Source organism: Pavona decussata, unplaced genomic scaffold (assembly GCF_977016875.1).
Source record: "Pavona decussata unplaced genomic scaffold, jaPavDecu1.1 SCAFFOLD_91, whole genome shotgun sequence".
Lineage (NCBI taxonomy): Eukaryota > Metazoa > Cnidaria > Anthozoa > Scleractinia > Agariciidae > Pavona > Pavona decussata.
This window is the reverse complement of record NW_028145508.1, coordinates 1113228-1130000: the sequence shown is the minus strand read 5'-3', so window position 1 is coordinate 1130000 and position 16773 is coordinate 1113228. Positions and strand designations below refer to the sequence as shown.

At 35.1% G+C, this 16773-nt stretch overlaps 1 protein-coding gene across 2 annotated transcripts; it reads right to left on the bottom strand.

The window, feature by feature from the left end:
• Positions 1-1344: 1344 nt before the first annotated feature.
• LOC146474115 (leucine zipper transcription factor-like protein 1) lies at positions 1345-15315 on the bottom strand. Of its 2 annotated transcripts, none has more exons than XM_085117384.1 (12): positions 15149-15315; positions 14085-14206; positions 12270-12464; positions 11531-11597; positions 9512-9586; positions 5532-5597; positions 4823-4909; positions 4205-4270; positions 3508-3567; positions 2718-2762; positions 2501-2604; positions 1345-1714 (listed from the first exon to the last, which is right to left on the bottom strand). In XM_085117384.1, the coding sequence occupies exons 1-12, from the start codon at positions 15149-15151 to the stop codon at positions 1696-1698; spliced, it is 909 nt and encodes a 302-aa protein (XP_084973510.1). In that variant the 5' UTR covers positions 15152-15315; the 3' UTR covers positions 1345-1695. The 2 variants fall into 2 exon arrangements, with proteins under 2 accessions (XP_084973510.1, XP_084973509.1); XM_085117383.1 differs by having other exon boundaries at positions 9512-9593; positions 11532-11597.
• Positions 15316-16773: the final 1458 nt, after the last annotated feature.

Sequence of the window (16773 nt, the reverse complement as noted above, 5' to 3'; positions counted from 1 at the left end):
ACTGAGAAACAATAATTAATAACTTTAAATTATTAAAAGCTGTTAGAGGGAAAATGTCTAAGGGCTGCTACACTGTAAATGGGAATACTTTGAAAGACAGCAACAACCCTAAATTTTCAAATTACAAGAATGAGCCAGAGACTTTCAAATCAAATTACAGGAACATACTGTAATTTTTACAGACACTATCTTGTAAAAAAAAAAAAACAAGGCTCCATGGCAGCTTCAAGAAATACCAAGACTGTGAGACGTAAGAGCTGCTTAACCCTTTGACCCCTGATATCAAAGAATAAATTCTCCTATCTTGTCCTATACTTTTCTTATAAAAGTACTGTGGAGAAGTCTATTACAATATCAAGAAAATTCACCCTGGGTGATCATATCCTAATTCTTGTGACCTCAGGGGTTGAATAAGAATTGATATTACAAGGAGAAATTTGATGCTGATCACTGTTTGGGCTTAAAGGATTAAAACGGGATTAGAGGACGTTTGAAAATTATTCAACAAAAATTCCAGGGACATATTTTGAAACTAAAAGACACTTTGCCACCCATAATTTAGAGTCTTTCAAAAAATATGCATCTCAAAATTTTATTCATGTTTCACAGGTCTCACAGTCTCCAGTTTTTTCACAAAGCCATTGTTACGGAATGTTCTACGTTCTAATTAGCGGCCATGTCGTTTGTCACTTTCGTTCTAGTTAATTTTCCGTTATCGTTTTATATTTTTCCCGTTAGTCTCATTGAGGCCACTTAACACTTGTGGCACCTAATTATGCGTACTCGGATTATATAGCACAGTGTTATTTTATTTTCTTGCTGCTTTTGGTTGCGTGTTTTGGGGTAGCGCATATCTACCGTTTAGTTACAAACATTCTGTCAAGTCACTGCCGTTTAGTTTATCTTTATTTGGAGATATCACCGATAAGGTTCGTGTCGTCGTTTTTTATGCGTCTTGTATTATCTGTTCTTATTTTCGTTTCACTTGTAATTTACGCTAATGCTTATTTTTTTAACTTACTGTTCTAGAACCAGTTTACTCAGTTTACTGAGTGTCTTCGGTGATTAAATAAAATTTTGACGTAGCGTTTGCCGGTATTTCTGCGGCTACAGCCATCTCAGGGTCTTGATGTCTTTTGCAAGACTAAGAAGGCTTCAGCTTGTAGAAAAATTGCTGATTGTGCAATCTCTCAAAGTCAAGACATTACCATTTCTGACTTCTCCCTTTCTCCTGCAGAGGAGGAAGCAAAATCATAAATGCTTCCTTCAGCAATTTTGATCCCAATAAGACTTATGAAGAAAACGTTGTGTGGGCATGTCATGCAAATTAAACTGATTCACTAGTCAACCAGAGAATAAAATTTATTAAAATTTCAGCATCCTCACTGGTTCCTTTATAAATTATTACCATAAATTATGCACAACAAGTAATTTTAGCAACTAAAGGGTTTTCTCGTGATTCACAATATGAGCTTAGAAAATCAACGACAGAACAGCTTGAACTGCATGCATGGACCGACGGATGAACATCAAATGCATATTAAAACATCCTTCCAAGAGACCAACTACTGTGTTCAGAAACCAATGCACAAAGTTTGTCTTCAGTGATGGTCAGCTGACTTTCTCTTCATTTAAACAAGCTGCAGTTTTTCACTTCATCAAATTCTTTACCATGTGGAACAACTGAGCACAGCGTCAAGCTTCGGGCTCATACCTAAAAGACAACAACACTTGCATTAAAAAGGAATTTTACAATGACTGTCAAAATTCATGTAAGCTAAATGGCTCGTAGCTATTGTCTGTAAGAGTACTGACTATAATGTGACATAAGATGTAATGCTTGTCCTTTCTCAACAGAAAATAAAGCCAAATAATGAATTCAACTTGTACTTTTCCATGTTATTTAAAAAAAAAAACAAATCGACGGCACTTTTCCACGGTCTGTTCTCTTATAGCCCATAAAGTGACGCCATAAAATTAATGTTCAAAACCTGGCAGTGAAACAACTCACCTGCGACACATAGTTCCAATCGAGTCTTAAACATTTTATGATGTCATTTTATGGTCTATAGAGTATAGACCATAGAAAACTGCTGTTGATTTGTTTAACATTCCACAGTGTTGTACGGGTCCTGAAAATCGTGGAGTTTCGAATTGCCGCGAAATTTACCAAGGGTTGGAAATTCCAGGAAAATTAAGTGATTAACCCAGAGAACATGGAAAGTCCTGGAAATCCGGAAATACATAAAAATAATAGACTATAATTTTGCTATGGGAGGATTCCTAATTCCTCCTAAAAAGTTAATAAAAGATATGTTTGGCCAATTTAAAGAATTAAAAACACTTAAAATTTTACATGAGTCCTTGAAAGGTCCTCAGAGTTATATCTGAGAAAGAGTATAACCCTACAGCATAACTACATGCATAACACACCTATAGAAACTTTGAAAATGAATATTTGTGAGGATACCATTCACTACAATTAAGTGCATTGACTCACTTGCGTAATCGGCTTCGTAATTCTTTAATCTGCTCATTCTTCGATGATAGCATCTGCTTCATATTCTTGTATTGAGTTGTTTCGTTAAATTTCTTGACAAGATCCTGAGAAAATGATAACGGTTTTGATAAAATATTCAATTGAAAAGATGTCGATAAAACAACTATCTGATGTCAATTTAATAATTATTGGCAATATGTTTTATTCATTCACTTACCTTTTCAGCTTCCTCAAGATCATGTTGAAGTTTCAACATTTCATGCTACAAAAAAAAGGACAACAAAAATGAAAGAATAAATTAGCATGTGATGTCATCATGATGTCAGACACTATGTGTAGAATTTTTTGCCGAACTAAAATTCAAATGGATGTGTGGTTCCAGAAAATATTGATTTACTTCTAATGAGAAAAACTCCTCAATCAAAGTGTATATCATATGACAGAATTTTTTTATTTGCTTGATCAAACTTCACATTTTATCTCCCATGAAAATGAAATAAAAAATCCCTTATCAATTTTTTTTCCCTGCATTTGAGGCATATAATTTCACTTCCGGTTGGGTACAATACTGGGCAAGATGGGAGAGGGCAGATAGTAGGGCTGTGGCGTCAATATAGGAACTCTTACATTGTAGTCTTGTAGTTTATCTATTCCTCAGTTGTTTCATTCTGAGTAATCAACAATCCCATTCAAGTCCATATTTCCGTCCACACAGATTTCTTCCTCCACACATGAAAAACAACTGAGAAATAGCGAGACTAGCATTCTTGCATTGACGTCACAGCCCTACTATCTCCAGTCTCCTGTCTTGTGCAGTATTGTACCCAGCCAGAAGTGAAATTTGACACTTTTATAGTCCTCAAAAGCGGGGAAGAAAAATTAATAAGGATTTTTTTCAATTTTCATACGAGAACAACTTGAAGATTTGATCAAGCAAATAAATAAATTTCTGTCACATACGCTTAACGTTTTTTCTTTTTTTTTTTTTCAAAATTCTAACTTCTTACCTTGTAGTGAGTTAATTCGTCCTGTAATGACGTGACTTGAGAAGAACCTTTTTCTCTTGTCTACAGAATAAAAGCAATGGCTCAACTTGTTGAAGGGTTTTTTGATTTATCAAAAAAATACATGATCATATTTTGAAGGTTAATTGCATGTGACATCATGGTGGCCATGTTGGTGGGTGAGAACAATAAGATTTTTATCCTCTGGGAGTTAACATCCATTTTAATGCAAACTATGTGAACAAATCTTATTTTGTTTTGGCACCAACATAGCAGTAAATGCAATCCACCTTTATGAAAGGAAGCTGAAAAATTATTTCCAAATTAAATTGTCTTGTGATCTTCCAGTTGTCTAAAACGTCCATTAACTCACCCCCCCCCCCCTCCCCCTCCCCCAACCCCATCCAGCCCAACTACCTGGAAATTCCAGTTTAGCTTTACATTTTGGGTTTCGGACCCACCTCCCTTCTCCCCCTTGGAATTTTCAATGACCTTTCAGGGGGTGAGTTGTTTTCTGGATCTGCACAAGAAATGTTAAGTCACCTCTGTCAATAATTTATCATGACAGCATAAACAAGTTTGAAACAACAAATAACAGCTAAAATACACCATCTGAGAAATCACATTGTTTCTTCACTCAAACAATATATCAAATCCAAATTAAAATAATAGATCATCAAATAAGATTGCTGTAACCTACTGCTTTCAAATCTAATTTGGCGGCAGCCATCTGCTCCTCAAGATCAGCCATGTCTTTGTTATAGGACTGCAAAATAATAACATCAAATACTCTACTTAAAAATAATAGAAATAATTATAATGATACCAATTTTGTTTGCATGTATATTTCATAGTTTACTTATTTTGCTTTACACATTTGAGGGGGGCTAACTTTTTTACATTAGTTAGTACAAAAGAAGAGTTGTTGCTAGGGTATTTTGAGGGCTGGTATTTTGTGGCAATTATACTCTGTTTTGCAGTGTTTTGTAGCACTATTAGTGAAATGTATGAGGGTGCACAGGTGGATTTTAAATACAGTGGAACCCCGATTCAACTAAGTGTCAAGGGACTAGGGCAATTGGTTCGTTTTATTGAGGTTCTGTTCCATACATTTTAAAAGGCCAGCTACAGAAAATTGTTTGTTATACCAAGGACTTCATTATATCGAGATCATTAAATCAAGTTTCCACTCTAAGTCGTTATTACACACAATGCCATATAACTACTGCCAGTCCCAACCTTGCAGCAGAGAAAAAAATTCCAAAAAATATGCGGTGAAGAAACGGGAAGTAATACTCCAAATAATATTATAACATACCTTACTGCTGCCCTTGGCTTTCAGGGCAGCTTGTGTACTTTCAAGGTCTGCTTGAAGTTTGCTTCTCTCTCCAATAGCACTTGTTGCCTAGAATGTATAAACGCAAACCACCACGGTGTGAAATCCATGGTCAATATCTAAACAAAACACTTAGATCTGCTGTGCTGAAGGACATACTAGGTCTACCTGTAAATCACTCCAACCTTTCTTGTAGGTGATATATGTTTACTTATAATATTTGTAATAAACAAACTGTATCTTTATCATCATAATGGATCCTAGAAGTATGCTGAACTTACATCACTTACAAACCTACATGCACATGTTGTAACTAGTGTGACGCAGGCATACTTGGAGAAAGGAAATCCGAGTGCTCCTATCAGGAGTCGAACCTAAGACCTTCCGATTACTAGTTCGGATGCTCTACCACTGACCTACTCAGATTTCCTTTCTCTGAGTATACCTGTGTCACTCACTGAGCAATATATTACATCATTCTCATTCACTGACCACTGGGCTTAAAATATACCATCACAGACTCCCAACAGCTCAGTAGCTGGTACATAGAATTGCTTAATTTCCACATGGTGCACAGAAGGCAATGTGGAGACTCATCGTGGTGGTTCAGATTTTTTTAGTCCTGGCCATGTTCATGACAAAGTGCACACAGTTTATGAATTTAATTTAATTTTGTTTTGCTTTGTCTTACCTTCCCCTCCAAGACTTTGATGCGATCTCTAAGCTTTGTATTTTCTTCATTCAAACGACTGATTTCCTGTGGAAGAAAACAAAAAGTCTAGGTCAAATAATAAAATAAATATGTCTTTATCCTCTCTCCATGACAGCCTTTCCAGGGATTATGAAACAAACACAAGAACACAAAGATAATATTAAATAAAAGAGAATATAAAAAATAGCAAGAATTCAACCAAAAGAGAGCATAAAAATACTAAGAACTCAACCTAAAGAGAAAATAAATAATACTAATAATTTAAAAATAAGCAATCGGAAGGAAGACCAGTTGACTATTTGACAAGTATGACAGGTGAATTGAACTCAGGTCTACCATTAAACAAGTATGAATCCTTAGATGTAGATCTAAGTCAAGTCAACAAGGATTTTCAAGGATTATGACATTTTTCAGACTTTGGCTGTCCAGTTAGCCTTTGGGCAGTTGACTTGTAAAAAAATAGATTCCATTTACCCATCTCCATCCTGTAAAAAATGACCTGTCATTTTACTGGCACATATTGTTTCATCTTTGGGAACATAATTTTATATTAAATTCAATTTTATATTAAATTCAAATATTCCAAGTATATTTGTAAGAAACCCCCTTCCCACAAAAACATGTAAAAAAATACTATCCAGTTATTGTTCCACAGCAAATGAAATCACTACAATAACTTTGAATTGATGAGTTTGATGAATCAATGTTTTGTGTTAAATTAGGTATGAGAATCACATGTTGCTACAAAAAGTGTCACTGTATGAAAAACCAGGCTTTGATAATAAAATCAGGTCATAACTCTAATCATAAAATTCATGACTGCTTACTTAAGCTTAAATACTACACATTACCTCAATCCTAAATACAATTTGTAAGTTATTATTTTGCGAGCTCAAGCTTCAGTGAACTTAAGCTCAAAACTTGAACTAATGAAATGGACAAGCCTTGAGTTCATCAGTGACTGGATTTAAAAATAATTACGAAATGAAACCTTTTTTTTTTTCAAAATCAATGACACGAGTTGTTATCGTCATAAATCACGCCACATAGAATAAGATATCCAAGCACCTTTTGCTGATCTCGGATCAGTTCTGTCAAGAGTTCTTTTTCTGAAAGTTGTAGAAGAATCATGATTGCCGCACACACTTGACAGTCACGTAATTGATCCTGAGTTATCCACTTGCTATGTTCTGAAGGAAATTCTACCAAGTTATCAGATTCCAATCCAGCTAATAAACAGAATGTTTCTATGGAGCTATCAAATGGAGTTCTGTTTGGATTTAAGGACATTACTTGATTGTTTTCAACCAGCCAATCGAAAAAGAAACAGATCTAGCACAATTCATCTTGTGGTTTGTTTCAATGGTGATAATGGAAACTAATAAAATAATCATAAAAAACAATAATACACTAATTTAAAAGTTTTTCATTTTTTCAAACTAATGAAAAAGAACTGAATTTTTTAAATAATGAATATAAAAAACCAGGAATAATTTGTCTAGAATGAAGAAAGCTAAATGATTCTAATATTTAGTATTGACAGCCTTAACTGCCTATTTATTCATTTATTATAGTGAATAAAAAGAAAATATTTCTGACAGTACCAAATCATAAATGATTCATGGCAAGGAATCTTTGAAGGTCTCATTAATGATTAATAACATTAAGCAAAAAATAAAGCTCATGTATGCCCAGCACATACACTGTACATTGATTGTGCAGAAAAAAATGAATTCATGAATACATAAAATTTCCATTCAACAATTTACAAAAAGAAAAATAAATGTTTATAGTTACATCAAGTTTAAAGAAATGAACTAAAACAACAAGAAACTCCTGATGTGAATTCTTTGGGTGCACTTACAATTTAGTATATTATATCTTTGAATACAAAAAAAATATATAATAATATATGTACATGTACAAATGATATTTATAGAAAATTTTGGAAAAGAGAAAGTAGCATTTCAAAAGGTGCACAAAATAATTACCATTACAACTAAGATGTTACAATAATTATTAAATTTTACTTTATAAGCTCCAAAATGACATCACACAAGCTACTGAAATTGCCTGAGTGGGTTGAAAAAATTTTGCCCATACCATCACAGAAAATTTTAATGTGACCAAGAGCCAAACAGTAGTTCTTTATAGTTAATAAATTGAAATTTAAAATAAACCTTTTATTGTTGTAGGTAGCCAGAAATAAATTCTTTAGTCACGAAAAGTTATCTTTTAACACATCAGAGTACAGAAGACTTATTTTCCTGATTGCAGAGGAGAGTGTGATTGACGTGGTTGACTGAAATATTTATACTATTATGCACAAAAGTGATTGTTCTATGTAAACACATGATCAGAGTCTACAGTTGAGCACAACCTTACGTAAGGAAGGTTATTCTCAGGCAGAGTTAGATCACTTGTTTTCAAGTATTGTGCTTCCTAGCATCACTTATGGGTTGTGGGTATATGGTGCTTCTGAGGCGGAGCTGACAGCTATGCAGTGTTTTCTAGATAGATGTTACAAAATAATGTAAATATACATCTAAATCTTTTTCTATCAAGAACCTTCCAGAAAAGCAGGATAGAAAAGTATTTAGTAAGGTATCTGGCATAGACCGACACCCTCTAAGGGGACTATTACCCAAGAAGAAAGTATCGACTTAATTTAAGGAATCAAACAAGTCAGTATCCGAAAGTTAATACAGATACAGTAGATTCAAGAACTCTTACGTTAATCGTCTAATTTTTAAATACAATTTAGCTATTTGAGCGTTTTTTAATGGTAAATAACTTAGATATTATTGTAACATGAGATATGTATTTTTTATCTTGTGAGGAAATAAAGACTTTTATTATTATTATTATTATTATTATTATTATTATTATTACTATTATTATTATTATTATTATTATTATTATTATTATTATTATTATTATTATTATTATTATTATTATTATTATTATTATTATTGTACAACAACACTACAACATACAATTAATCTCGAACATAAAAACATAACTGAAACAGCTAGGGTTGCTAACATTTCTGGATAAAATCCCTATATAACCCTTTGGGAACATCGATCCTTAAGGGATTTGATCCCACGGCAAATTCTTTACCATCAGCATGCATTACTATTAATAATTATTAACTTCAGCTGTAAGAGCTACAGTTACATTGCATCACATATGAAGACAATATGAAATAAAACTTCATATCATAATTTTATGTCACACTAGCTTTAAGCTGATAAATAATTACGCAGTGGAAATAACTGTTGACTCCGATACTAGTACTAAAAGATTTTCATCTGCTTGCATTTACAAAGAAAAAGTTGCTTCTACTTTGTTTGCTCTTACTAATGACTGAAAAGTTTAAAGTGAAACAGCCTGGACAATCATGTTTTTGAGAATATATGTAACTCACTCATACAGTGTAAGCGGCGTGGACAGCCATGCCACAGAAAACATAAGCTAAAATTAACTTTGTGTCCTCTGAGTAGCCTACAAATGCAGATGTATTTCCAGCTGTTGCCAAGCTCTAGACGGAGAGAAAAGACAGCCGGAAATATGTCTGTATTTGCAGGCTAATTTTCTCTGAGCTATTAGTTGCAATAATTTCAACTAATTTATTTTCCATAATTATGCCACCAAACTATGCAGGAGCTGAATATTTTGTAGAGGTGGCATGGTCAAGTTCACAAATAGAAAGGAAATCCACCCTTGTGCGTTCGCATTCTCCATAAACCCTTCAAACTGGTAATATGACATAATCGTTTTGCAGTGGTCCGGACTACAAAATAATGTACAAAAGTGTTCAACACCTGCACAGAGCAACGTGAAACATGAAAGAAATCTGGTGAATTTACTGATGTCAATCTTTCCGTTCTAAGTCTCATCTGGACAGTTGCCTTACGGAGCACTGAACACTGTGGATGAAATATTACAACACTCACCACTTGAAGTAATGCTGCTCCTCCACCTTCGTTTAACGGTTCAAGTTTGGGTGCTTGGGATAACTTACTAGATAACTTAGACAGTAAACAAAACACATCAGTATCAGTCAACAACTTCAGGATTTTTTTTCTTAAAAATACCTACAAACACTATTAAGACTACAAGTTTACAAAATAAAATCCAGATGAATATTGAATGCATTTAAAGACGGAGCCTCATTTTGTTACTGCGCATGCATTCTGCACATCTCGCGATGATCCGAGAACCTTGGGTTTCCTGTGAGTGGGTCCTCATAATACAAGGATATTTTTGCGTGGTTTATATCAACTACAGTGTATGCAGGAAAAGCAGACCTTACCAAGGGTTATTGGTATCTAAAAAGAAAATAAGGGTTAAAGAGGCTCAATTTGGGAAAAACTAGCGGACACCCTCTATTAAGCAGACAGCAGCACAAGTCCCCTTTTTTTCTCCTGCACATTTACTGCTTAGAGTTTACTGTTGTGGTCTAGCTATACAACATATTCTTACCAGCCTACTGCACGAACCAAAGAAACGCGACATTTTATTTATTCCATATTGCTTGTACAGAACGTTTATTCTTGTTTTGATTGTGTGAATTAACCCTTACATAATTTGATCAATATAGATACTGTTACACTTTACATCTTCTAATATTAAAAGCAAATAATCACATAATCATGGAAATAATCATGGAAATACTACATTCCACAGTTATCGCATACGTTCACGAGAATGGTATTTCAAGGCCTTTTAATATTGAGGAATATCAATATGATCCTTTGAAGACGAATTCTAAGGGAACCTGTTCTCAGTGGACAACCTGTATTAAGTGGACACTTGGAAGGGTCCTGAGGTTGTCTGCTTATAGAGGTTTGACTGCACATTGCTTTGTATTTTACAGTCTCTAAGAATTATTGTTGCTTCTAGATATCTAAAAAAAAAAAGCCCCGTGTCCCCCATTTTCCTCTTTGGATTCCAGTAGCCGATGCTATGAGCCTTTTTTTCCCACATAGTTATAAATGGCCAGCAACAAAAATACTTCAATCTGTATTAGAACACAACATCCTTAAAATTTTTGGTTTACGGTATCTTAAAATGTTCAAGTTGCACTACAAGTCTCAGTGGCCCACAAAGCAGGAGCTTAACCCAGTTTCCATAGCATGCAACAATTATTGCTACTCCCCAACCCCCCCCCCCCCCCCCTCACACCCTGGATGGAATGCAAATCCATTGCAGAATTACCCCCGGCAGTATGTCACCTGGGTGAAGAGAGGCAACGTGGAGCGAAATTTATTGTCTAAGGAAACATCACAGTAATGAAAAGACCAACCTTCAATCCTGTCCAAAATGTTTGGGAGGGAGGTCTCAGTGGGGCCGGTCTAAACATGTTTCCATCCCCCCCCCCCCCCCCCAAACCCCTAACAAAATTGATTGACAAAGACGAATCTTGTAATATCCACATGTGTTAAATGCTGCTCCACACTGAATAGGAGATGTGTGGGGTTGGGGTTGGGGGGGGGGGGGGAAATTAGGATCACACCAATGAGTGACATGCAGTAATTAAAAGATGTTGATTTTCTATGTGCCACCAGTATTATACCTTATTAGATACCACCTCTGATGTAGACATGCCTTACACCTGGTTCCTCTCCCATGACTGCCCATGCAACCGTTCATAATCTTCGCGTTTTTTATTAGTGTTCTCATTTGTAATTTTTACTTGATTTTTTTAGGTTGGGGCTGCGCCTCGTATGGGCATCATATCCCGTTTGCACTTACCCTTTTAGTCTTTCTGTTGAGGCAAAGTCTAGTATAAAAAACTTTCAAAAAGAGCCAAGTGTCCCAAACTCAATTGGCCAGGATCGTAGCTAGCCTCAAACCAACCACTGTAGCACCAGTTTAATGTATCTTAATGTGCATCAAATTACTTCCTATGAAATTGCAACGTACATATCAGACTATCATTCATATACAACATTTTTCCATACAATTTGTACCTGTGTTGTAGATTTTGTGGCGGAGAACTCTCTTTCTTCAAACTTTGCAATTTCATCTATTAGCTCTCTGTGTTTTCAAGAAAATAACAAATAAATTAAACATTTTTAATTATAGTGAATACCTTGATATTTAAAAGGATTCTCCCAACTATTCCCATACATGACAAGGAAATAACTCCAGGACAGTGAGGAGAATATCCATTTTGATCTAATTTGGGGCTCTGTGGCATAATTAACAATTATTCCATGAGCACGCCTTGGATATGAGATGATAGATAAATTTCAATAGAAAAAGAGGAAGTAGATGTATCCATCAAGGAAGGGTTGAAAAATTGGACAAGCATAGGAAAAACAAGGTGGGACGTTCAGACTTCCTATTCCCCCTTCTTCAACTCTCATGAACAGCAAACTGTAAGAAGGACATAAATTTACCCCTGGGATAAACCTCCTCAGATAAACTTTCCCCCCATTATAGAAAGTTATGCTAGCAATAATCAAAGATTAGGTCCAAGTGCATTTGATGTCAACAGGCTCTCTTTCCTTTACCATGTTGGTGATGATTTCATTCACCCAGGCTGCAAAATGTAGGGGGATAACGGATACACATCCCAAGATCCATTCAGTCGTTGATTGTCCCACACAATCTCGACTCCAATCTGTATTAGGAGTGCATTCTTTCTACATCGAACGCAAAAAGTTGAAATTACTGGATACAATGTTACTTAAATAAGAATCTCACCTATTTTCTAGTTCAGATATATCAGCCTGTAATTTGAGATGCCATTTCTCTGCCTGACTAAACATTTGCCTAAGGAGCAGGACATTTGTGTGTGCAGCATTGATGAGTTCAGACTCAACTTCTCCTCTCACCACAGCACACAGGCCGTCCAACATGTCTGTTACTTCATCAAGAGTGTACGTGTCTTCTACAAGTCTGAGAAACAAAAATAAAGAAACATGTTACATGTTACTGCGCCATTCAATAAGAGGCAATCTCTAATCCCAAAACCCAACCATTACAATCTTTACTACACCTGTATCACAAACCATGATTAATGTATGGTAAACTGAGATTAAGGTAGCAACCAATTATTGGCCACGACAAAAAGAGACAGACAAAGTGAATCAAAATTCACCAATCACCATTTACAAAATACAATCTTTTGACCTTGCTGAGGTAAATGTCTTCATTTTCTGAATAAAACCTAAAGCATTAATGAAATTTTGCCATTGAGAGTTAGTTAAGCCTAGTTTCCAAACGATCACAATCAACCACAGGTGATCGCAAGATCACAAAAATTTAAGGGATTTCGGCAAGACTATTGTTACTGACTTTTTTGCCTTGAAATTATCACTTGCTATTTAAATGATTCACTTACTCGTGTTATAATTTATCCGCTCTGTTTGTGCCATATTTCACTTATTATTACGATTATTATTATTAATTTTTTCTAGTAATAGCATCAGGGCTCAAGACTGATGGTTTCCAACTAGCCAAAGAGCCACACGAGACTAGTAAAAATTCAGTTTCGCTGGTAAGTTTTGCTCTTTCACTGGCCATTTTGGCTAGTAAAAATATTGTAAAGCTCTGCAAGGTCAAACAAAAATGGAAATTATTTAAAATATGCAAATCAAGGGTATCAAAACTAAGTAAAACAAAGACTGTCAGTGGGCTTCATAGATTTCCCTGCTTTAATTAAAACAATACGTTGAAAAAAAAAAGAAGCCAACTATTCACTTTTCAGAGGTCTCCTGAGACAAAAGCAATAAATGCCAGAACAAGTTACCCCCTACATGTGAATGAAAAGTTTGTTTAATGGCTACATGTAGTAAATAATAATAATAAAATAATAATAATAATAATACAGTGCAGCTCAGAAATAAGCGAAACCAAAATATGCGCGTAAAACGCGTATAATACGCGTATGCGTATACACGCATACGCGATCATTAGTATGTATGAGCTAGCCTATTGTTTCTTCTATTGTGAAAAATTCATTGTTGATTTCAATGGGCATTTCAAAAAAGCTAAAAACTGGTGGTCAAGCCGCATGTCCGTCGATCGTCTTGTGTTTATATCGACTGTTTGTTGTTGACCGCTGTCGAGCATCATATCGAGTGCATGAGTATCAAGTATTGCCCAAATCTCCTCATTAAATAAAAAATGTTGCCAAAATGATAAGCCTCATGTTAAGAGGGAACCACTTGATATTTTTATTGTCTTTTCTAAAGTTCTCGGTTTCTTGAGCTGCAATTCAGCTTACGCTCGCGGCGGCATAATTTTATAAACGTTCACTTGCCAAAAAATAACGCATAATGTTTGGCGCATAATGTTCACAAAATAATAATAACAATAATAATAATAATAATCATAATAAACTAATAATAATAATAATAATAATAATAATGAAATAATAATAATAATAATAATAATAATAAAATAACAATAGTAAAATAAGACCAGTTACTAGCCACTGGGCAAAAAGTTAGTCTAGAGCACTGCCTCTGTAAGGTGTATGGGCATTTTCTGAAATAACACATCATGTACAAGTACCTGCTGTCCTTCAGTTCCTCAAAGGAAGCTTCCACCCCTCTAAGCCTCTGGCCTCGGCCATAACGCGCAAACCGTAGATAGTTTACTACATTTTGTTGATGGTGTTCATTAAGTCCAATATCCTGAAACAGAGCATTCTTAATTAACTGCTAAATAAAACATACAGATTTATTTTACCACACAAAATGTTTGTGGTCCTAAAAGTTAGATCACCCAATGAAATAGTCAGAATTAGGATGAATGGTCCATTACACCACAGACCACAGCCCAGATCAAGCAAAACTATGAGTGCAACAACATTAGTAATATTAAGGACGGTGCCTGCTATTGCTATTGTGCATAAGTCTGCGCATTTCGGGATGGTCCAAGAAATTGGGGGTAACCATGCATTTTCAGAGATAATTAAGTTAAAAATCTGAGAAAAATTCCATACATTGTTATGTATTTTAGCGGTTTATACAAACACATATAGTTTTGAGTGATTTTCCTGAAAAATTCATACAAACCTCATGAAGTTTCCCTTATGCCTTAATGAAAGTTTAATTAAGCATATATTAATCGAAATAAATAAAGCTCTAAATTTTAATTATGCAGTAACACTAACAGGAATTCAAAATTATAAGTTTTACAAATTGCTAAGTGATGCATTGGTCCATTTGTCAAAATGGTAACCTTAAAGTTTTAAGGAGAAAGAGACATTGTCTTAGTTTACTAGGCATGAAGAGCAAGTTCACAAGGAACTAAATCTCGAACAAATTTAAGCTTAAAGCTCTCACGTATATACGTAAATGCTTCGCTCCTTTAAATTGTACACCCGGCCGGTCAAATCATCGAGCTAAAACTTTACAAGACTAAAAATATTTCAAGACTGTGCCTACGTACAAACGAAGGAAGATTATCTGAAACAAATCAAATGTAAGCTTAATGTAGAATTCATTAAAGAGGTTAAATATTTTAAAACCATTTCGCCAATGAGAGCGAGCTAGAAGATGATAGCCTCCTGTCATCTACGTATACATTTCCGACAGGTGAGCTCTCTAAAACGATGAAAGAAGTTAGCTTACCATTATTGCGAATCAGCTTACGAAAGGCAAATATATTCCTTTTCCAAAGTGGTTTCTAACTTGTGGACTTATTGAGCAGTAGAGCACAGACACAGAAATTGTTATTATATTTTATCTTTCCCTCAAAATCGAGGACGCCACAACTTGGGAGCCATAGCAAACCGAATGGCTTGGTGACCTGGCAGAACAAAACAAAATGGCCGCCGGAGGTGGTCTGCCGGGGAAAAAATGGCGGGACGTCTCTGTTATGGCGCGTTTTTAGTGTCAAAATTCAAACTATCAATTCAAACATTCGATCCTTCAATTCAAACATTCGATCCTTCAATTCAAACATTCAATCCTTCAATTCAAATCTGCAATTATTCGGTTCAAACTTTCGATCCTTCAATACAAACATTCAATCCTTCAGTGCAAATATGGAATGCCGGGGTCGATTCAAACATTCCATCATTCAATCCAAATATGGAATTGTTTGTTTCAAACATTCGATTCTTCAATCCAAACACCCTTTTCTTCAATCCAGAAATGCTATTCTTCAAGTCAGTAAACATGCACTCATTGTATTGCCTGGCCTATCATTCAGTTCAAGCATAAGCATGCATTTCGTCGATTCAAACATGCCATTTTTCAATTCAAACATTTGATCATTCAATCCAAATGTGTATTTCTTCAATCAAATCCTGAAACTCAAACACTACACCATAAATTCCGCGTTCAATTTCGATAGAAAATGCTGAAATCCTGCTGTTGAAACATTCTGCACTTTAATTTTAAGATATAAATTCCAGATTATAAATTCAAACATAGTCTCACAATGTAGTTGTGCAGTGGCTCGATTCAAACATTCACTTCGGCGATTCAGACATTCAGCTCAGCAGTCCAAACTTTCAGTTCCTCTCCAGTAGTCTGGAACCGAGGGGACTCTGTAAAAGAAGGATACGGACGGGCGGGCGGATGCGGACGGCGGATGGGGCTTTACAAAAAAAAAAAAAAAAAGAAGAAGAAGTGGAAGAAAATAGGATGTTGATACGGTTAAATTTATTGGTTAATTGCCACCTTCTAAGAAATGCTAGCTTTGGCTTTTTTTAAATTTTACTTTTATTTTTTTTTAATTTGAATTAATTTTATATCTTATTGTCAGTCAAACAGCGAAAACGCTGTGGAATGTTTCTTCTCGTTTTTCAACCAAATCAGCCTGAGTTTGCAGTGGAACTCCGTACATAAGTACGACACACCATCCGGCAAAACAACACGTTCACATTCATGAACATTTACAGGATAATCTGATTAACGGGTAAAGTACTGTACGAGCTCTTGTTAGGCATTATAGATTGGAAATCGTGGTTATTGTTCGAACAGACAGATCGATACAAGTTATTAAAAAATTATTTTAAGACGTCCAAAGATTTCCCTGCGTCAGATTTGCGAACGTGTCAGAGCAATTGGATAAAACCTTATTTTACTCAGCAGTGGAACACCAATTTTCAAGTCCGCTTTTTCAGGAGAAAAGCGAAACATTTCTCAGCGTAGTTGAACGCGGAGTCGACCGATCGCGAAAGCTTCAAAGCATCAACCAGTTTGTTTGACAAATTCTGCTTTCTTCATTACATTTTTTTTACATTCCT

What these genes read in the sequence shown, in the direction of transcription:
- LOC146474115 (XM_085117383.1), bottom strand. An exon ending in ATATCTGAACTAGAAAATAG is followed by an intron (nt 11,598 to 12,269) that starts GTGAGATTCTTA and finishes TTGAAAACACAG; the next exon opens with AGAGCTAATAGATGAAATTG. An exon ending in ATCTTGAGGAAGCTGAAAAG is followed by an intron (nt 2,605 to 2,717) that starts GTAAGTGAATGA and finishes TCATTTTCTCAG; the next exon opens with GATCTTGTCAAGAAATTTAA.